Source organism: Somniosus microcephalus, chromosome 2, assembly GCF_052327205.1.
Source record: "Somniosus microcephalus isolate GS21.2 chromosome 2, FLI_Smic_1.0, whole genome shotgun sequence".
NCBI classification, from domain to species: domain Eukaryota; kingdom Metazoa; phylum Chordata; class Chondrichthyes; order Squaliformes; family Somniosidae; genus Somniosus; species Somniosus microcephalus.
Window position 1 is genome coordinate 127,654,054 of NC_140988.1, and position 22,732 is coordinate 127,676,785.

General features: G+C 43.7%; 1 protein-coding gene across 1 annotated transcript in view; it reads left to right on the forward strand.

Annotated features, from left to right (window-relative positions):
- The window catches only part of alpk1 (alpha-kinase 1), a 144,024-nt gene extending 122,860 nt beyond the window's left edge, over nucleotides 1-21,164 (forward strand). Inside the window, 4 exon segments of the mRNA XM_085962224.1 lie at nucleotides 11,913-12,066; nucleotides 13,065-13,227; nucleotides 18,324-18,510; nucleotides 19,738-21,164. Coding sequence (XP_085818350.1) covers nucleotides 11,913-12,066; nucleotides 13,065-13,227; nucleotides 18,324-18,510; nucleotides 19,738-19,940 — 707 coding nt within the window. The 3' untranslated portion in view covers nucleotides 19,941-21,164.
- Nucleotides 21,165-22,732: the final 1,568 nt, after the last annotated feature.

The following is a 22,732-nucleotide window of genomic DNA, read 5'->3' on the forward strand; positions in this document are numbered from 1 at the left end:
ACTAACCTCAGCCGAGCGTAACTACGCCCAGATTGACAGGGAGGCTCTCAGCCTAGTGTGGGGAGTGAAAAAGTTCAACCACTATCTGCACGGGCAGAAGTTCACCTTGCTGACTGACCACCAACCACTTGTCTCCATCTTTAATCCAAAGAAGGGCGTTCCGGTGATGACTGCGCAACAGCTACAAAGATGGTCCCTTTTTCTAGGGGCGAACCAATATGAAATCGAGTATAAGGGCACGAAACAGCATGGAAACGCTGATGGGCTATCACGCCTGCCACTGCCTACTGCGGAGGAAGCACAGCAGTGGACCCTGTCGAAATATTTTATTCGACTATAATTGAACGCTTGCCAGTAACTAACGCAGATATAGAGAAGGAGACCCGAAATGACCCGACACTGTCTCGGGTATATGACTTGACGTTGAAGGGATGGCCAACACATGGCAACTCACTGTTGCCAGCATTCTCATCCAGAAGAGAACAGCTGTCAGTATGCCAGGGCACCTTGATGTGTGGATCCCGAGTGGTAATTCCACCCAAGTTAAGGGAGAGAGTGCTCAATGAGCTTCACGAAGGCCATCTGGGAGGGGTGAAAATGAAAAGCCTTGCTAGGGCTTATGTGTGGTGGCCAGGGATCGATCAGCAAATCGAGGACCTGACAAAAAGCTGCTCAGGATGCCAGAAGGTCCAAAATGCACCACCACATGCCCCTCTACACCCATGGGAGTGGCCCTCATCTCCATGGCAACGGGTGCATATTGATTTTGCTGGTCCATTCATGGACTCAGTGTTTTTAATAACCGTGGATGCGCACTCGAAATGGCCTGAGGTGATCAAAATGTCCTCCACCACCACGGAGAAAACTATTGCAGTCCTACGGACCATATTTGCCAGGAACGGCTTGCCAGAGCAGATTTGCTCTGATAACGGACCATAGTTTTTGTCCGAAGAGTTTCGAAGATTTATGAAAAGGAATGGGGTAAGGCATTACACATCCGCCCCGTATCATCCAGCCACAAATGGATTGGCTGAGAGGTTCGTACAAACCTTTAAAAAAGCAGTAAGGGCCATGTGCGATGACGACATTCCACTGCAGCATAAGGTGGACAATTTCCTGTTAGCCTACAGAAATGCGACACATGCAGTCACCAACCAGACCCCGGCCATGATGTTCTTTAACCGAAGGTTGAGATCTCGTCTGGATTTGATCAGACCAAATGTACGAAGAGATGTTGAGAATAAGCAATTCCAGCACATCAATGAGAAGCCAACAAGGAGCTTCAATGTAGGGCAACCAGTCTTGGCCCGCGACTACCGAACAGAGAAATGGCAACCAGGAACGATATGCACACGGCAGGGGCCACTAATGTACACAGTGGATGTTGGGGAGAACATTGTGAGACGCCATGTCGACCAGATCCTAGAGTCACAGGAACGAGTCAACCCCATGTCTCGCGTACCTGGTGATGGACCCGACATACAGATAGCATCTACCCCAGAAACAGTAGCATCGGAAGCTGATGAACCAACTGACGACAGGGGGCCAGAATCGCCTCCGCACCAAGAGCCAGACACTCAGGAAAGGCGTTATCCAGAAAGGATCAGGAAGCCGCCCCAAGACTGAATTTATAAATGGACTATTTTCAGTTAATGTTGCATGTTAAAAGTGTTAATTGTAATTAGTTGATATTTAATTGTTAAATGAATGTTATGGTACTGTTAATCTAAAAGGGGAGTAATTGTAGTGTATGTACCTTTAAGGGGAGAACTACCTTTTACAGCTCCTGTATACTGTAGTACCGGCAGTGACCACACCTGTATATAAACCCTGAGTAGGGATCTGTACAGTTAGTTTTAGAGTAACCCTCATCCAGTAAACACCTGTTGATTGTTCCCTGCAATCTCTTGTCTAGTTATTGAAGGACACACAACATCAAGATACACGGATCTAACAGTATCAAGTCACTTAGAAAATCATAACATGATTAGGCAGAGTCAACAAGGTTTTATGAAAGGGAAATCATGTTTGACAAATTTATTAAGAGTTTTTTGAGGATGTAACTAGCAGGGTAGATAAAGGGGAACTAGTGGGTGTAGTATATTTGGATTTCCAAAAGGCATTCGATAAGGCGACACATAAAAGGTTATTACACAAGATTAGGTCTCATGGGGTTGGGGGTTATATAGTAGCGTGGATAGAGGATTGGTTAACAGACAGAAAACAGAGAGTAGGGATAAACGGATCTTTTTCAGGTTAGCAGGCTGTAACTAGTGGGATGCTGCAAGGATCAGTGTTGGGGCCTCAGCTATTTACAATCTATATTAATGACCTAGATGAAGGGGACCGAGTGTAACGTATCCAAGTTTGCTGATGATACAAAGCTAGGTGGGACAGTGAGCCGTGAGGAGAACACAAAGAGTCTGCAAAGGGATATAGATAGACTAAGTGAGTGGGCAGTAAGGTGGCAGATGGAGTATAATGTAGGGAAATGTGAGGTTATTCACTTTGGTAGGAAGAATAGAAAAACAGAATTTTTTTTAAATGGTGAGAAACTTTCAAATGTTGGTATTCAGAGAGTGTCCTCGTGCAAGAAACACAGAAAGCTAGCATGCAGGTACAGCAAGCAATAAGGAAGGTAAATGGCATGTTGGCCTTTATTGCAAGGGGGTTGGAGTATATAAGAATAAGGAAGTCTTGCTACAATTGGTGAGACCACACCTGGAGTACTGGGCACAGTTTTGGTCTCATCAAAGGAAGGATATACTTGCCTTGAAGGCGGTGCAGCGAAGGTTCACTAGATTGATTCCTGGGATGAGAGGGCTGTCCTATGATGAGAGATTGTGTAGAATGGGCCTATACTCTCTGGAGTTTAGAAGAATGAGAGGTGATCTCATTGAAACATACAAGATTCTGAAGGGGATTGACAGGGTAGATGCTGAGAGGTTGTTTCCCCTGGCTGGAGTGCCTAGAACTAGGGGGCATAGTCTCAGGATAAGGGGTAGGCCATTTAAGACTGAGATGAGGAAGAATTTCTTCACTCAGAGGGTTGTGAATCTTTGGAATTCTCTACCCCAGAGGACTGTGAATGCTGAGTCTTTGAGTATATTGAAGGCTGAGATAGATAAATTTTTGGACTCTAGGGGAATCAAGGGAGATGGAGATCAGGTAAGAAAGTGGAGTTGAGGTCGATGATCAGCCATGATCTTATTGAATGGCGGAGCAGGCTCGAGGGGCCGCATAGCCTACTCCTGCTCTTACTTCTTATGTTCTTATGTTTCTCTCTATCTACTCTGTCCAGACCCCTCATGATTTTGAACACCTCTATCAAATCTCCTCTCAACCTTCTCTGCTTGAAGGAGAACAACCCCAGCTTCTCCAATCTATCCACATAACTGAAGTCCCTCATCCCTGGAACCATTCTTGTAAATCTTTTCTGCACCCTCTCTAAGGCCTTCACATCCTCCCTAAAGTGCGGTGCCCAGAGTTGGACACAATACTCCAGTTGAGACCGAACCAGTGTTTTATAAAGTTCATCATAACGTCCTTGCTTTTGCCTCTATTTATAAAGCCGAGGATCCCGTATGCTTTTTTAACTGCTTTCTCAACCTGCCCTGCCATCTTCAACGATTTGTGCACAGATACCCCCAGGTGTCTCTGTTCATGCACCCCATTTAGAATTGTACCCTTTAGTTTATATTGCTTCTCCTTGTTCTTCCTACCACTTTTGTGCATTAAATTTCATCTGCAATGTGTCTGCCCATTCCACCAGCCTGTCTATGTCCTCTTGAAATCTATCACTATCCTCCTCACTGTTCACTATACTTCCAAGTTCTGTTTCATCTGCAAATTTTGAAATTGTGCCCTGTGCACCCAAGTCATTAATATATATCAAGAAAAGCAGTGGTCCTAGTACCAACCCCTGGGGAACACCACTGTGTATATTCCTCCAGTCCGAAAAACAATCGTTCACCACTACTCTCTGTTTCCTGTCACTCAGCCAATTTTGTATCCATGCTGCCACTGTCCCATTTTTTCCATGGGCTTCAACTTTGCTGGCAAGCCTATTATGTGGCACTTTTTCAAACGCCTTTTGGAAGTCCATGTACACCACGTCAACCGCATTGCCCTCATCAACCCTCTTTATATATATATATATATATATATATATATATATATATAGTGCCTTTCACAACCTCACGACCTCCCAAAGCGCTTTGCAGCCAATCAAATACCTTTTGAAGTGTAGTCACTGTTGTAATGTATGAAATGTGACAGCCAAATTGCACACAGTGAGATCCCACAAACAGCAATGAGATAATGACCAGATAATCTGTTTTAATGATGTTGGTTGATAGATATTGGAGAGGACACCAGGGAGATATTGACATTCCTTACTTTGATGAGCATGTGATAGGAGCAAAAGTAGCTTAGCAGATAATGGCCCAAATTTTGCAGTCGGAGGCTTCCCTTGGGCAGATACCTCCGACCTGCAAAAAATCTACGAATTTACCTGGTGGTCCAGGAGGTATGGAGATTCGCGCTCCTGGGCCCCTCCGAGTACCCATGCTTTTACCAGGCGTAAGAATTTCACGGGCATTCAGCAGGCGGAAGTTAGGCAAATAGCGCAACTCTCCACCTGTGGAGGCCCTTCTCCCGGGGATGCAGAGGATCTGTCAAGAGGATTCTTGACAGATCACAAGTTCCGGGTTTTAGCGCATGCGCTTCGCATGCCTAATCCCGGAACATGCGCGGCCACTACGGGCGTGTACGCACCTTTAGGGGTCGCAAAATACGGCCCATCAAGCTTCCCAGATGTCCCTGACATATACGCTACACCACCTCCTTTATTGTTCACTCTGTCTTTTCTGACCACCCAATACCCTGAATATCCCAACTATTACATTAATTCCCATCCTCTGGGTTTAGCCAACTTTCTGATACTCTAACTACATTGAAGTTCCCTACTACCACAACAGTCTTAAGTTATGGCATCTTATTTCTAATGCATTCAAATATCTACATCGTAATATAAATTTGCCTCCTTTCATAACCCCCCAGTGTCTGCCTTTTACTGATGTCCAGTTTGTTTGAATTTCTGTGTCTATCCACCTGTTGACTACTGTCTCTTTTGCTTCAGTCTTGCCTGGGATCTGGTTTCATCCCTGCCCTCCCCCATTCCTCCAATCTATCTTGTTCAAATGATGTTTGATTGTTATCTTGTTCCGAGCAAATCTCTTTGTTCCTCTTTGACTTCTGTGCAGCCCATTTCTCCTGTACCACTCCCTTGTGCTCCGAATTGGAAGAGAAAACAGCCCGTAATGGTTTCTACACTGTCTGCAAACATTACAAAGGGGAGTCATTTTAACCTAACCTGCTCAGCAGGAAACTTGACATGATTGGATCAGCCGGCCATTTTACACCTCGCCCAATTTTATTTTCCACTGACTTCAGTGAAAGTTAAAATCAGGTGGGGTGTAAAACAGACGGCCGATCTGATACCGTCAGTTTTCTCCTGGGCAGGTTAAGTTAAAATTATACCCTGGAATGTGCCACAATGTACCTTTATTCATCCTGGGAATCTACACAGGTCTTACTTCATGGTGCCTGAAATACAATTAATAAAAAAACAAATGGAGTGATAAAGACCTAACTGCAGACAGCTGATGTAGGGTATACACATATCATTATTTCTACATATATATATGCTAGCAAAAGGGTTCAATTATTATTAGTCATGTCGCGATCACATAATCTGTGGCTGTTAAACAAGATAATTAATCTGAGGAAGGGTGTTCTTGCCATGGAAGGAGTTCAGTGAAGATTCACCAGGCTGATACCTGGGATGGCAGGAATGACGTAAGGAGAGATTGGGTCAATTGGGCTTATACTCACTGGAGTTTAGAAGAATGAGAGGGGATCTCATTGAAACTTATAAAATTCTGACAGGACTGGACAGACTAGATGCAGGAAGGATGTTCCCGATGGTCGGGGAGTCCAGAACCAGGGGTCACAGTCTAAGGATAAGGGGTAAGCCATTTAGGACAGAAACGAGGAGGAATTTCTTCACCCAGAGAGTGATGAACCTGTGGAATTCTCTACCACAGAAGGCAGTAGAGACCAATTCATTAAATATATTCAAGAAGGAGTTGGATATATTTCTTAAGGCTAAAGGGATCAAGGGGTATGGGGAGAAAGCAGAGACAGGGTACTGAATTTGGATGACCAGCCATGATCACATTGAATGGCGGAGCAGGCTAGAGGGGCCGAATGGCCTACTCCTGCTCCTATCTTCTATGTTTCTCTGTTTCTAAAACTTATTTTGAAAATGAACACACTAATTGAAAGATCATGCTTACTGAAAGATTGTAGCATCATCATACAAAATGGCTCATTCACAATGCCATTCCAAACACTGCAGGCTACTGGCACTCCTTTTATACACATTGATTGTTTCATGATGGTTTGAGTGAATCTAGATTTTGGCATCATATTTTCTGGTATTTTCTTCTCTACAGAGCAAATTGGGAATTTGTCATGTGCCTTATGATGTAAGAAAAAGGAGACTTACCATCAAGTAACTTTAAAGTAAGCTTTAAGTAACTTATAAACACACTATATACAAGAGAGGTCTTTACCATGCCTCTGGTAGAAGCCTCTTACAATACTGACAGACCAGTATTTATACCAGTCCGACAGGAAGTGACATTTACAGGAAGTGAGGTAATTACACAGTTCATAGTTCATAGTTCACAGGAAGTGATGACATAACTTCCCGGAAGTTAGCATTTTTATCACATTCTTCCCTCCTGCAGGATTAGGAGGCTGTGGTCTTCCTTTTGGTCCGTAGCCGCCGAACAAGGAAGAGTCGCACCCGTTTGGATTCCCGTCGTAGAGGGTCGCTGGTCCGCTTACATGCGGTTGGCCATTGGTCAGAGTCTGTGTGGCCTGGATTGCCCTGTGAAGGGTCGGGGAGATCATGGCTTCGAGTACGAGCCCCAATAGGTTCAAAGTCGGACTGCCTCTGTTCAGAGGGAGGTGCAGAGCTGGTCTGTGGCGGATCAGTACTTTCATGCGCGGTACTGGGAGGGTCGTAACCTTGAGCACGGGGTTCTACCGGCACCAAGCTAGTTGGTGTCCGATCAGGATCCTGGAGAGGGGTACCCGATAGGTCCCAAGAGCTTCCTGGTGAAATGCCATCACCCGATGTCCCACTAGGTCCTGGTGGGCAGGGAGCCAGATCCCGTAATGATACGGTAGATTCTCGGCCGTCGGAATATCGTATGTTTGCATAGGTGGGGTTGGCATCGGTTAGTTCGACCTCGTCTACAAGAGGGTCATTTTTAGACGTCCGAACGTATCTTCGGAGTAATACAGGTCCAGGAGTAGTTAGCCATGACGGGAGTGATGTTCCATGAGATGAGCGACGCTGGAATCCAAAGAACCGCTCATGAGGTGTAGTATTTGTGGCTGTAGAAAGCAGGGACCGTATAGAGTGCAATGCATCCGGAAGCACTGTTTCCCATTGCTGGTCTGGTAGGCCCCGAGATCTTAAAGCGAGACGTACGGAATTCCAGATGATACCGTTATACCTCTCTACCTGCCCATTTCCGATGGGATGGTATGGTGTTGTTTTGCTTGTAGCAATTCCCCGTTCTGAGAGGTAGTCCTTGAGTTCCCTTGACATAAAGGATGGACCCCGATCTGAGTGAATATAAGCCGGCATGCCACAGAGAGAAAATACCTGCTCAAGGCAGCAGATTACTGTGGACGCCAGCATATTGGAGCAGGGGAAGGCAAACGGAAAACGTGAATATTCGTCGATCATGGTGAGCAAATATGTGTTCCGAGTTGAAGAGGGCACTGGGCCCTTAAAATCGATGCTAAGTCGTTGCATCGGTTGGGTTGCATGTATGAGTATACCATCTGAGGGGCGGAAGAACTGAGGTTTTAATTCCGCACAAAGCCGGCATTCTGAGCATATTTTTTTTACATCTCCAGTGGAAAAAGGGAGATTCCGTGATCGTACGAAATGTAGCATGCGCGTAACGCCAGGATGACACAAACCATTGTGGACATCCATGAGAGTGGAGGATGACATAGTGGAGCAGAATGCCCGTGTGAGGGTGTCCGGGGCCACATTCTCCTTGCCAGGCCGATAGAGAATGGTATAACCAAAAGAGGCCAGTTCCATCCTCCAAAGTTGTATTTTATTATTCTTAATTTTGGTTCGTTTTCGATTATCGAGCATGAAGGCGACTGATCGTTGGTCCGTGATCAATGTAAAATGCTGGCGAGCTAGAAAATGGTTCCACTTCCGTACTGCCTCTATGATGGCTGTGGCTTCTTTCTCAACCGGAGGATAATGTAGCTCGGCACCTTGTAAGGTCCTGGACATAAATGCTACAGGACGACCTTCCTGATTCAGAGTAGCCGAGATCGCCACCTCCGAGGCATCACATTCAACCACGAAAGGGAGATTCTCATCGATGGAGTGAAGAGCCGCTTTCTCCAACTGTTTTTTGAGAAGGTTAAAGGCTGCAACAGCCGCTGTTCCCAGTGGAAATGATCTAGCATGCAGCAAGGGTTGGATTTTGTCCGAAAAATGAGGAATCCATTTAGCGTAGTATGCAAACAGACCGAGAGCCCGACGTAAAGAAGCCGGATTCTTAGGTGACGGGAGCTCTTGGAGCGGGCGAAGTCTTTCTGGGTCTGGCTTAATGATACCATTGCCTACGCAATAGCCAAGGATGTTGATGGTCGGTTGCGACTCAACAGATTTGGATTCATTCAGGGTCAAATTACGGCGATGGAGGGCATCCCGAAATTTTTGGAGGTTGGAGTCGTGTTCCTGTTGATCGTGACCTGCAATGGTAATGTTATCAAGATAGGGAAAAGTGTCCCTTAGGTTTTCCTGCTTAACCAGGCCATCCATTGCCCGTTGAAAGACAGCCACTCCATTAGTAACCCCGAATGGGAGGCGACGAAATTGGTACAGCCGTCCATTAGCCTCAAAGGCTGTGTACTGCTTATCTGAGACCTTCAAGGGTAACTGATGATAGGCACTTTTTAAATCGTAAGTTGAGAACACTTTGTATTCGGCCAGTTTATTAACCATATCATCAATGCGTGGCAATGGGTAGGCGTCCAAGTCGGTATATTGATTGATGGTTTGCGAATAATCGATGCATAGTCGCTGTTTGTGAGGTTTTAGAGGGTTCTTGACAATGACGACTTGAGCCCGCCAGGGCGACGAACATGGTTCAATGATATCCTCTGCTAGAAGTCGAGAGATTTCAACCGCAATAAAAGATTGGTCTCCCTGATTAAAGCGCCGCGATTTCGTTATTATCGGTTGGCATTGAGGCGGAATACTGGCAAATAATGAGGGTTCATCAAGTGAAGCTGCTGATAATGCACAAAATGGTAATTTAGATGGTATATTAGAAATAGTAAGTCCGGGTTTGGATCCACCAAACTCAATGGTGAGTTTCTTATGCTGTTTTTGGAAGTCCAGCCCTAAGAGGAGATCACTACATAAGTCTTTGAGCACTGAAAGTCGGGTGGAGGGATACATACGACCATGAAGTGTCATATCAACAACACAAAAGCCGGAGATTCTGGTATTAAGTGATGACTGGGCCATCGCAATTGCCTGGTCCGATGGGAAGACATGTAGTTTCAATTTCGCAACAATCTGTTCCTTAATGAAACTATCAGTACTTCCTGAGTCAATTAAGGCATCTAAGGTATGCCCTTTAATTGAAATTTTTGTGGCTGCCTGAGACAGGTTCTGTGGGCAAGCAGCTGTAATTGGTGTCGTTGCACAGAGAGTGGCTAAAACTCTCGGTGTGCTTCTTCGGGAGAGAGCTCGAGAGGAAGCTTGATAGGTCCTAGCTGGAGCATCTTGATAGGCCCTAATTGGGGCAGTTCGGTAGGCCTTAGCTGGATTGGCCCTCGTAGAGGCCCTTGATAGGCAAACTTTAGCAAAGTGTCCTTTTTTCCCGCAATAACTGCAGATTGCATTGCGAGCAGGGCAGGTTTTCCTAGGGTGAAAAGCATCTCCACAAAAGAAGCATTCCTTCCTAGATTGCCAAGAGGCTGCTAAAGTGGGGTCGTCCTCCTCTTCTTCATCAGAATTATCAGAATTAGATTCCCCCATGATAGGGTTCACCTGAGACCGCTTAAATTGTCTGGTTGCAGCTACAGCAGCAGATCGAGATCTGGGCAGCTGATAGAGGTCTGCATTTCTCTTTGCCAAATCCAGTGAACAAGCTAGTTCAAAAGCTTTTTGTAGCTCAAGTGTTTTACTTTCTAGTAGACGCTGGCGTATAAATGGAGAGGCAATCCCGCAGATGAAAGCATCACGAATCATTTCTTGGCGGTACAGCTCAGCTGAGGCTGCCTGAAAGTTACAATCTACGCTGAGCCTGCGAAGTTCTTGCAGGAATTCGTCAATTGATTCCCCTGGCCCTTGTCGGGCTGTGGCCAGTAGATGTCTAGCATAGACCTCATTTGGGGTCTTCGCATACAGTTTCTTAAGTGCCCGAATCACCTCTTCGTAATTATCCCAGTCATCAACATATTCGAACACTTTTGGGGTCACATAATTGACAAGTATCTTCAATTTAGCAGGAGCATCCACTTTACATTCATCCAGAAAATTCTCAAAAGTACGATACCAATGCTTCCATACCCTGCCAGCTGCTGGTGTATTCGGGTCCAAGTCCAGACGAATAGGTCTAAGGATTTTCTCCATGATGGGTGGTTCCCTGGATCCTTAACTTCCGAGTTTGTCTGAAGGTCTAGTATTTGTCAGTGTAAATACTAAGTTACTTAAATTGATGTAAGAAAAAGGAGACTTACCATCAAGTAACTTTAAAGTAAGCTTTAAGTAACTTATAAACACACTATATACAAGAGAGGTCTTTACCATGCCTCTGGTAGAAGCCTCTTACAATACTGACAGACCAGTATTTATACCAGTCCGACAGGAAGTGACATTTACAGGAAGTGAGGTAATTACACCGTTCATAGTTCATAGTTCACAGGAAGTGATGACATAACTTCCCGGAAGTTAGCATTTTTATCACACCTTATTTCCACCTGTCCTTTTGTCACCAAAACTAAAACATTGTAAATGTTTCTCATGCTGCAATAGCAAAGGTCAAAGAAGGACAAGCACCAAATTGAGGCCATGCAAATTTTGTATTAAAAATGTATCCACATGAAAATCCACAAAGTCTTTGACAGATTTGAGGCACATTCAAGGCGGATGGAGACTTATTGTGGCAGAAATTGGGGCAGGAACCAGTTACGCCAGGTCTCCGTCCCAGTTGATGTAGTTCAGGGGTTTCCTGTTGGGGTTGACGTGGGCAGTTGTTGTATCCGCCCCTTGCTAATGTCAGAAATGTGGAGCAGGACTGACAGGGGATGATCCCACTGAAATTTCTAATAGTCTGCCTACGGTGTCTCCAACATACTGTACACTTGCAGGAAGCATACAGTACTTCACAGGACTGTCTCAGGCTTAAAATGGCCTGAGGCAGTCTACCCAAGGAGTTTCAGGCACATGGTAGTCTGGAGCTGATTTTTCTAACTTACATAAATCTTCAGCTTAACCTGCAGGCTCTGCCGCCAAGCAATTAGCCAATGCCACATCTTCCTGATCCCCAACTGATGAGCACATCATCTACATAGATATTGGCATAGGCACCCACCAATAATATGTTAATTGCCTGACTCTGGGAACCTTGCCATTTTCAGGCACTTTAGTCCTGGGTGCTTTGGAAGTCCAACTATGCCATTGTTGCAGTGGCAGAGTGGGATGGCTAGTTCTCGAGCCCCGAGTATCTGTCTGCAGCTGTCCATTCTGTGGAAATGAAACATGTGGTTTCAATGTATTTTTGCAGGTGCTCTGCTATTTAAATATAGCAAGAAAACTGACACTTGGACAGCCCAAGAAACTCTGATTTATATTGGGAAGCCTTTAGCTGTGGATAAAGTAGGCGCCCAGAGGACTGCTTTGGAGATACGCTTTCTACATCAAGAAGAAATACTAGGCAGGTACTTGAGTTTCCTATCTCCTCTCATAGTCGCCTTGTCATCCCACTTTCTTCTCCAACTACCTGTTTTTTTTTTTTAATTATTCCTTCTCGGGATATGGCGTTGCTGTTAAGGCCAGTATTTATTGCACATCCCTAGTTGTTGAGAAGGTGGTGGTGAGCCGCCTTCTTGAAGTGCTGCAGTCTGGGTAGTGAAAGTACTCCCACAATTCTGTTAGGTATGGAGTTCCAGGATTGGAGTTCCAGGATTTTGACTCAAGAACAATGAAGCAACAGCGATTAGAAATCTGCTGCTGGGTAATTATATTGTGTTATAAGCTGTTCTCCTCGCATAAATTCTAAGCCATTATATCCCTTTTGATTTATTAATTTCTTCAATAATTGTAGCTCCCTTGATAGATCAATTGGTGAGACACACATACCAGAAGTCCTAGATTTCATTATTATCTCTGTTTAGCTAATTGATCTCAGTGAGTGGAGCAACAGGGGTTATGGAGGGGAAGAGTAACTAGGCTTCCCACTCCTGATCACTCTCTGGTGATAGCTGCTGGAAAGTGGAATGAGTGGACAGAAGGCTCAGTCGTCATGCCCCTGTGGTGAAATGCCCTGCAACGTTCATTGTCTGGGCTTATAGTTTAAGTATGGCTACTTCGTCCCTTCTTTAAAGGAGGGAGGAAGAATCAAAAAAATAAAAACATATTTGCGATATTTCCCATGAATCTCTGTATTCACCCACAATACAGAACAAATGCAAAGAAGTGAAGTAGGGCAAAGGGATTCCCTACAGCATCTGTGCTCCATATCACGGGGGAGAGAGAAGGATCGTACTTGGATGTTTTTGTTTTGCAATCTACTGGTGTTTCCAATGTTTTTGTAATTAATTTTAGTGGCAGAAAATCACAGCCTGCTTTTTCCCCAAGATGCACTCCCTGTGGGGCCTATAAAGTGCTCCTTTTACCTTATTTGGTGCCTTAACCAGTTTCTGCCTTGCTAACCCAGATATGTTGGAAAGCAGTACAAAAGAGCAAAAGAGCTCTCCCACCACTTCAATGATGTCGAACGGCAGATGACTGCACAACACTATGTGACAGAATTCAACAAAAGACTGTATGAGCAGCAAGTTCCTACACAAATTTATTATATCCCAGCCTCACTTCTTCTGGTAAGTCCAGGTACATGTTTCATACTATTTGTCACAACATGTTACTCGTTCAAGGATAACATTTTACTTCCAATAATTGTGAAAAAGAGTAAGCTTAGCTGTTAGTTTTTCTCATTCTTTCAACCCATATCCCACTAATCAATTAATTAATTGGTCTCTACCAATGTTCCCTCAATTTTTTTACTTAAAAAAAAAAATGTTTAATAAAAGGTGCGCAGTCCCTTTAACTGGCTGCGCGGCCCATTCAAATTTTCGCACATGCTCGGTTTCTTCAATGTAAAAATATAAAAGCTGGTGAGTGGCCTGCACAGGGGGGTGGTGCTGTCAGATTCACATATTGCAAAATAACAGGCAGTGATTTACCAATAGACTCTTTGCCCCCACCAGCAGCATGTTCTCAGAAATTCAGCCCCACAATGTAGGTGATTTTTGAGCTCTTAGAGACATATGGGCTGGATTTTGCCAATGGGGAGCTTTTGGAGGCGGGACTCCCACTTGTTAGGTTTTAGCCCCGCCTCCATCAACTTCTGGCCAACCCATGCTATTTTCCCTTGACTGACCTGGTTAAGCCCACCCAATGGGCTTAGCAGGCCAATTAAGGGAAAGCAGGTTACAGAGAACGTCAGCGTATGACGTTTTATCTGTCAAAAATTTTTGACAGATGAATAGTCATCATTTGACAGCTCTGTGAAGCTGTCAAACACTGACATTGTCTGTAGTTTGATGAGTTCTTCAATTCAAGCCCCATCAAACCTCTTTCTTTAGCATTGGAGAATGCAACAGCCATCTGTCATCTCTGCCGCGGAGATGCGAGACTCTCCACATGCCCAACTCTTGAAGCCTGCAGGAAGAAACAAAGGTAAGTAAACTTTTACTAACACTTTCCACTCACCTCACACATTTACCTCTCCACACTTGCACCCATCACTTACCTTCACAGCGCACTTTTGCACCCCTCCAACCCCCGCTGACCCACTACTTGCCTCGGTGACCCTGGCGGGTTCACAGCCTTCAGGAAGCTTGCACTTGTGTGGGTAAAACGGGGATAATCCTCTTATCTGCCTGCTAACTACCTGTTAACAGGCAGGTAAGTGGCATTATCCCCTTCCCGCCTCCAAGGAGACGGGACCCAGCGCGGGTCGACTACCCGCCTCCTGGCAAGATGGCATGGAGGTGGGTTGGGAGCGGGATGGGCATTTTCCCAGCAGTCCCGCCTCCATACCCACCTCCCCAGGGCTGGCAAGATCACACCCACAGTGCTTTGGAGTGAAAGATCTCAGTGATAGGTGAAATCAGGAGAGTAAATCTTGTAAACGTGGATTGAGTGGATGCAATGCTTTCTGAAACATGGAATGAGCAGGAGAGGGTATAACAGAAGTATGCAACAGAAGGATATTGTAGGTAGGAGATGGAAGGGTAGAAGGATCAAAGGCTTGAGAGGGAGGGAATCAAATATGGGAGTGGGTGCATCAGTCCTGGAAACATGGAGCAGATAAGAATGGAAAAATGGAAAGAGACAGAGAATGCAGAGTGACAGAGTGGGATTGAAGATATGGAAAAATTGCTACAATATCTACCAAGGTGGATTTACTTTTTTTCCTGAGTTTACTACAATAATTTTTTTTAAGGGGCTAGTTTCATTGTAAGAACGTGTATCAATGAGTATGTATGAATGAAAGGTAGTGAATTTCTTGAGTGTCCAGGATAGTTTTCCATGACAATATATCCTAGAGGCAACAAGGGGGCAAGCCATATTAGATTTAGTAATGAGTAATGAGCCAGATTTAGTTAACAGCCTAATTGTATCCAATAACAATCATAACATGATCGAGTTCAATGTATTGTTTGAAAGGGAGAAATGCGAAACAACTACTAAGTTTCTAGATTTAGGTAAGGCCGACTTCAACGGGATGAGACAGAGACTGTCCACAGTAAACTGGGCAAATCTGTTAATAGGTAAAATGACAGAATATCAGTGGGAGATATTTTAAAAATAATTTAAAGTGATACAGAACCAGTTTATACCCCTGAGGGGCAAAAGCTCTACTTGCTAAAAAAACCCAGCCATGGACAACTAAAGAGATAAGGGCAGCATAAAATTAAAGGAAAGGGCATACAAAAATGTGAAAAATAGCACAGATCCTGGCGAATGGAAAAGATACAAAGAACAGCAAAGGGCCACAAAACAGATAGTAAGAGCTACAAAAGGGGAATATGAAAAGAAACTTGCAAGGGATATAAAAATCAATACGAAGAATTTTTACAGTTACATTAGAAAAATGAGGGTGGTCAGGAGCAATATTGGTCCCTTAAAAAATGAAAGTGGTGATATTGTCAATGGCAATGGGGAAATGGCGCACATGTTGAATAATTACTTTGCTTCGGTATTTACAGTAGATGAAGAGGCTAGCATGCCAGATATCCCAAAGAAACTAATATTGAATCGGGGACAGGGACTCAATAAAATTAACATAAGTAAAATAACAGTAATAAAGAAAATAATGGCACTAAAGAGTGACAAATCCCCAGGGCCAGATGGTTTCCATCACAGGGTTTTAAAGGAAATAGATGCACACATTGCAGATGCCCTAACTATAATCTTCCAAAGTTCTCTCAGTTCATGAACCATCCCTTTAGATTGGAAAATTGCACATGTCACTCCAGCTTTTTAAGAATGGAGAGAAAGGGAAACCAGGGAATTATAGACCAGTTAGCCTAACATCTGTTGTCGGGAAATTGCTAGAGTCTATAATTAAGGATAGGGTGACTGAACACCTTGAAAATTTTCAGTTGATCAGAGAGAGCCAGCATGGATTTGTGAAAGGTAGGTCGTGCCTGACAAACCTGATTGAATTTTTTGAAGAGGTGACTAAAGTAGTGGACAAGGAAATGCCTGTGGATGTTATTTATATGGACTTCCAGAAAGCATTTGATAAAGTCCCACATAAGAGACTGTTAACTAAGGTAGAAGGCCACAGAATTGAGGGAACATTATTGACCTGGTTAGGAAATTGGCTGAGCGGCAGGAGACAGGCAGTAGGGATAATGGGCAGGTACTCAAATTGGCAGGATGCGTCTAGTGGTGTCCCGCAGGGATCTGTGTTGGGGCCCCAACTATTCCTAATATTTATTAACAATTTAGATGATGGCATAGAAAGTCATATATCCAAATTTGCCGATGACACAAAGATAGGCGGCATTGTAGGCAGTGTAGATGAAAGCGTAAAACTACAAAGGGATATTGATAGATTAAATGAATGGGCAAAACTGTAACAAATAGATTTCAATGTAAGCAAATGTGAGGTCATCCATTTTGGACCTAAAAAGGATAGAACAGGGTACTTTCTATCACCAAGAAAACAAAGGAAATAATCGTGGACTTCAGGAAGTCCAAAGGCGGAAGTCACACCCCCATCCACATCAATGGGGCGGAGGTGGAAAGGGTGGCCAGCTTTAAGTTCCTTGGAGTCCACATCACGGAAGACCTCTCCTGGTCCCTCAACACCTCCTCTCTGGTGAAGAAGGCCCAGCAGCGCCTATATTTCTTGAGGAGGCTGAAGGGATGTAATCTGTCACCCCTGATCCTCTCTAACTTCTACCGCTGCACTACAGAGAGCATCCTGACAAACTGTATCACGGTATGGTATGGCAGCTGTAGCTCCCATGACCAGAAAGCCCTGCAGCGGGTAGTCAAAACTGCCCAACGCATTACCGGCACCCGGCTACCGACCATAGAGCATATATATCAGAAACGCTGCCTACGGAGGAGGGCACGGTCCATCATCAAAGACCCTACCCACCCCAGCCACAGTCTGTTCGCCCTCCTACCATCTGGAAGACGCTACAGATGCATTCGCACCCGTACGACCAGATTTAGGAACAGCTTCTTTCCCAGGGCTGTCATCCTACTGAACTCCACAAATAAACACTAAAGCCTGCACATCTGCCAATGCACTTTATTATGGTCATATTTATGCTAATATACTGCAAGCCAAATGTATAAATGTATGTTGAATGTTTAAGTGTCCTAATCCAAATTGTACACTCTCGGGAGCCGCAAGCCTACATTTCGTTGTACTGCACTTGTGCACTAACAATGACAATAAAAGTTGATTTTTTTAAATTTGATTTTCTAAATGGTGAAAGGCTAAAAACAGTGGAGATCCAAAGAGACTTGGGGGTTCAGGTACATAGATCAGTAAAATGTCATGAACAGGTACAGAAAATAATCAAAAAAGCGAATGGAATGTTGGCCTTTATATCTAGAGGACTAGAGTACAAGGGGGTAGAAGTTATGCTGCAGTTGTCCAGAACCCTGGTTAGACCACACCTGGAGTACTGTGAGCAGTTCTGGGCACCACACCTCAGGAAGGATATATTGGCCTTGGAGGGAGTAGGTTTCAGCATAGGTTTACCAGAATGATACCCGGACTTCAAGGGTGACGCTACGAGGAGAGATTATACAAATTAGGGTTGTATTCCCTTGAATTTAGAAGGTTAAGGGGTGATCTGATTGAAGTTTTCAGGATATGAAGGGGAATAGATAGGGTAGATAGAAACTATTTCTGCTGATTGGGGATTCTAGGACTAGAGGCATAGTCTAAAAATTAGAGCCAGACCTTTCAGGAGTGAAATTAGGAAACACTTCTACACACAAAGGGTGGTAGAAGTTTGGAACTCTCTTCTGCAAATGGCAATTGATGCTACATCAATTCTTAATTTTAAACCGGAAAATAATAGCTTTTTGTTAACCAAAGGTATTAAGGGATATGGGGCAAAGGCAGGTATATTGAGTTAGATCACAGATCAGCCATGATCTCATTGAATGGCGGAACAGGCTCGAGGGGCTGAATGGCCTACTCTTGTTCCTAGTTAGTGCTGCCTTATTCGTGCTGGAAATTTAATGGAATAATAATGAGGAAGGAAAATGCAAGATAAGATGGATTTATGTTCAAATTTTGTTTTAGTTTAACGAGCTAGTCAGGTTGATGTTATATAGGAAAGCATGTAAACATAAAGTGCCTCTGGTGATGTGTTCACGTCAATAAAACCTAAAATTCACTCCAGGATATGATACATGACTTCTGTTTCCTCAGCTTTTAGAAGACAAACAGATTGTGGGCTGTGTAAGTGTGGAGCCGTACATTCTTGGGGAGTTTATAAAATTAACAAACAACACAAAGACTGTTCGCAAAGAATACGAAGCAACTATGTATGGACTTGCATTTGGACATTTTACCTATGAGTTCTCTAACCAAGAAGAAATAGTAGTTGATTTACAAGGTAAACAATTTCAATGTCACCCAATAGATAATTGCAGCCCTTAAAATGTACAAGCCAGTGATTCTGACAATTATAGCAGGATCACACCCACTGGGGACACCCGCCACTGACCATACCAAAGTTCACAGGGTCCAGGAGAGGCCTCCTCATTTGCATAGCAATGGCGAGTACCCCCACCACTAGGGGCAACCACCATGATGAAGAGGCTGGAAAAATCGGCCGATCACTGCTGGTTTTGGAGAAGAGGTGGTGATACCAGGGCTTCCCAGAAAGAAATCCAAAGTTTCTCCTTCAGCTTTCTTTGTAAGGGATCACATTAAAAACTATTTAAAAATATATATATTATTTTTCTTCAGGCCACAATCCAAGCCAGGACCCCCAATTGGTCTCCATCTGTGCCGTTGAAATGACTGGTACACCGTCTTTCACTGCCATGGATCTGCTGAACCTCGGAGGTCGGGAATATGTGCATTCCCGGGTTTGGGAGACCCCTCCCCACCCTCTCCCCTCTCCCCACCCTCAATACCCTCCTCTCTCCCCTTTCAAAAGACACTAACAGATCTTCTTTATCATTCCTCTCATTGAATCAGAGGTTACACTACTATACTGATAGGGAGGGGAGGAGAGATGCTGGGATATGAAAAAAAGATGGATGCACAGCCTGACCAAAAGGATTTTGAAAGAAGTTTGTAAGGATTCACCTCAGACAGTGAACTAGATAGGATTTTTTTTTATTACTTTGTCTTTCTTACCCATTGAAGGCAGGTAAAAATTAGTTTCCTTCACATATCACAGTTAAATAAAAATGTCAACCTCTGCATGCAGCATGGGGGAGCAACTGTTAACCTTTACTGTCCACCTGTTTAGGGTGCGGGTTTTTATAGCGAGGGCCAAGAAATATGTAAAACATATGCATATACAGGGGCGCACACATACTTAAAGCTTATGGAAACAGAAACCCCAAGGCACATTAGAAAATCTGGACAGACTATAGTCTGATGTAGCCACAACGTTCAATATAACCAGCTTAGATCAATGTAGTTCATGACATTGTTGATGAATTAAAATTTTAGGAGTGGTATTCCTAGGTAGTCACGGGTAAACAACAATTTGATTCTTTTTCTGAACTTATTAGATCTAGACCGAAGGTGACATTACCAATTTCTATCTTTTGTTCTGTCCCCAAAAAAATTCCCCTCTAACTGTATTCACTATATTCCTTCACAGGCTGGATTACTGGAGATGGAAAAGGTCTTATTTACCTAACGGATCCTCAGATTCATTCAGTGAAAAAGCAGCGAGGGGGATCTAACTTCGCAGACAAAGGCATCAGATACTTCCTCAACTGCCAGCACAAGGAATGCAATGAGATTTGCCACATCCTTACTTTGAAAGTTCCTGTCAGAGAGAGCTTGGAAGATGCACTTTAAGCACAGTCGGATTCTGAAAAGTATGTTCAACTGTGTCAGGATCTTTCTGCGTCCCTCCTATTGGTGCAGAAAAGCATCATTACATTGGTCCTGAAAATCCACAGGCCGTGATCTCAGCAATTACATCAGGATCACACCTGTTGGTAGCCCCTAGTGCTGACCACTGCCCCAACCCCCCCCACCCAGAGTATGCAGAGTCATTGGGAGGTCATCTAACTTGAGCGCCCATGGAGAATGCCCACATTACAAAGGCCAGATTACATAGAATTATATAGAATTTAGAGCACAGAAACAAGCCATTCGGCCCAAATGGTCTGTGCCGGTGTTTATGCTCCACACGAGCCTCCTCACACCCTACTTTATCTATCCCTATCAGCATATGCTTCTATTCCTTTCTCCCTCATGTACTTATCTAGCTTCCCCTTAAATGCATCTATGCTCTTCACCTCAACTATTCCTTGTGGTAGCAAGTTTCACATTCTAACCAAACCACTCTCTGGGTAAAGAAGATTCTCCTGAATTCCCTATTGGATTTATTAGTGACTATCTTATATTTATGGCCTCTAGTTTTGGATTCCCCAAAGTGGAAACATTTTCTGTACATCTATCCTATCAAACCCCTTCATAATTTTAAAGACCTCTATTAGGTCACCCCTCAGCCTTCTGATTGTTTCAATTTAACCCGTAATCTTGAAATCTTTTTGTATTCATTATGGAATTGTACAATTAGTTGAGCACCAAATCGCTATTAGAAGGATATTTATGGTGTTATTATGGTCACAATTTAAAAGTCCTGTCAAACACGCTCAAAATATTTATTTTTGAAATTAAGTGGTTCATTGTAAATGTATTGCCATAAAGATACTTCCTGCACTATAATTTAAATTTGGGTTGCCGTCCTTTTATATCAAAATTTATAATTAAATTTAGTCATATATTTATTAAGACCTAGTATAGGATCTAATAGCAATAATGAACTGGAAAGATTGTACATATGGGCTTTTTTCCATGCCAGAATATTCAATGGTCTGGCTCAAACCCTAATATTCATACCCCTATTGTTTATTTTTACCTAATTGTATGCCACTGTATTGTGATGCATAACTTTTTGTGGTTAGTCCAGTTTTTTGTCTAAAAAACCTTTTTCAAGTTAATATTTGTCTTATTGATGGACTTATGAATTGCAGAACTTATAAATAAAATGGAACAAATTTGCTTTGTAAAGCTGCCTCACCTACCTCATCAGTTCATCCTGTTTAAGGTTTTGCTGCATTATTGTGGGGAATATTTATCATGGGTTTCTAATTTTTATTATTTGGACCACACTGACAAGACTGCAATTATTGTCTATCCCTAGTTAGGAGGTTTTGGTGGCGCGCATTCAACTTGAGCTGCTGTGGTCCTTGTGCTGATGATGCTCCCACAATGGTGTTACTAGAGAACTCCAGGATTTTGACCCAGAGCCATTCAAGGAACAGCAACACATGTCTAAGACAGGATGGTGTATGACGCCTCCAATCAATCTTCCCAAGTGTCGGGTCCCCGATTTGCACATGGACCCGACACCTAGAAACATAGAAAAATAGGAGCAGGAGTAGGCCACTTGGCCCTTCGAGCCTGCTCCGCCATTCAATATGATCATGGCTGATCCTCTAGCTCAATACCATATTCCTGCTCTCTCCCCATACCCCTTGATGCCTTTTGCGTCTAGAAATCTATCTCCTTCTTAAATATATTCAGTGACTTGGCCTCCACAGCCTTCTGTGGTAGAGAATTCCATAGGTTCACCACCCTCTGAATGAAGAAATTTCTCCTCATCTCAGTCCTAAATGTCCTACCCCATATCCTGAGACTGTGCCCCCTCATCCTAGACCCCCCAGCCAGGGGAAACATTCTCCCTGCATCCAGTCTGTCCAGCCCTGTCAGAATTTTATACGTTTCAATAAGATCCCCTCTCATTCTTCTAAACTCTAGTGAATACAGGCCTAGTCGACCCAATCTCTCCTCATACGACAGTCCTGCCATCCCAGGAATCAGTCTGGTGAACCTTCGCTGCACTCCCTCTATGGCAAGTATATCCTTTCTTAGGTAAGGAGACCAAAACTGCACACAGTACTCCAGGTGTGGTCTCACCAAGGCCCTGTATAACTGTAGTAAGACATCCTTGCTATTGTACTCAAATCCTCTTGCAATGAAGGCCAACATACCATTTGCCTTCCTAACTGCTTGCTGCACCTGCATGTTTGCTTTCACTGACTGGTGTACAAGGACACCCAGGTCCCTTTGTACATCAACAGTTCCCAATCTATCACCATTTAAATAATACTCTGCCTTTGTTTTTCCTACCGAAGTGGATAACTTCACATTTATCCACGTTATACTGCATCTGCCATGTATTTGCCCACTCATTCAACTTTTCTAAATCGCCTTGAAGTCTCTTTGCATCCTTCTCACAACTCACAATCCCAACTAGTTTTGTGCCATCAGCAAACTTGGAAATATTACATTTGGTTCCCTCATCCAAATCATTGATAGATATTGTGATTAGCTGGGGCCCAAGCACTGATACCTGCGGTACCCCACTAGTCACCGCCTGCCACCCTGAAAAAGACCCATTTATTCCTACTCTGTTTCCTATCTGTTAACCAATTTTCAATCCATGCCAGTATATTACCCCCAATCCCATGTGCTTTAATTTTGCACACTAACCTCTTATATGGGACTTTATCAAAGGCCTTCTGAAAATCCAAATACACCACATCCACTGGGTCTCCCTTATCTATTCTACCAGT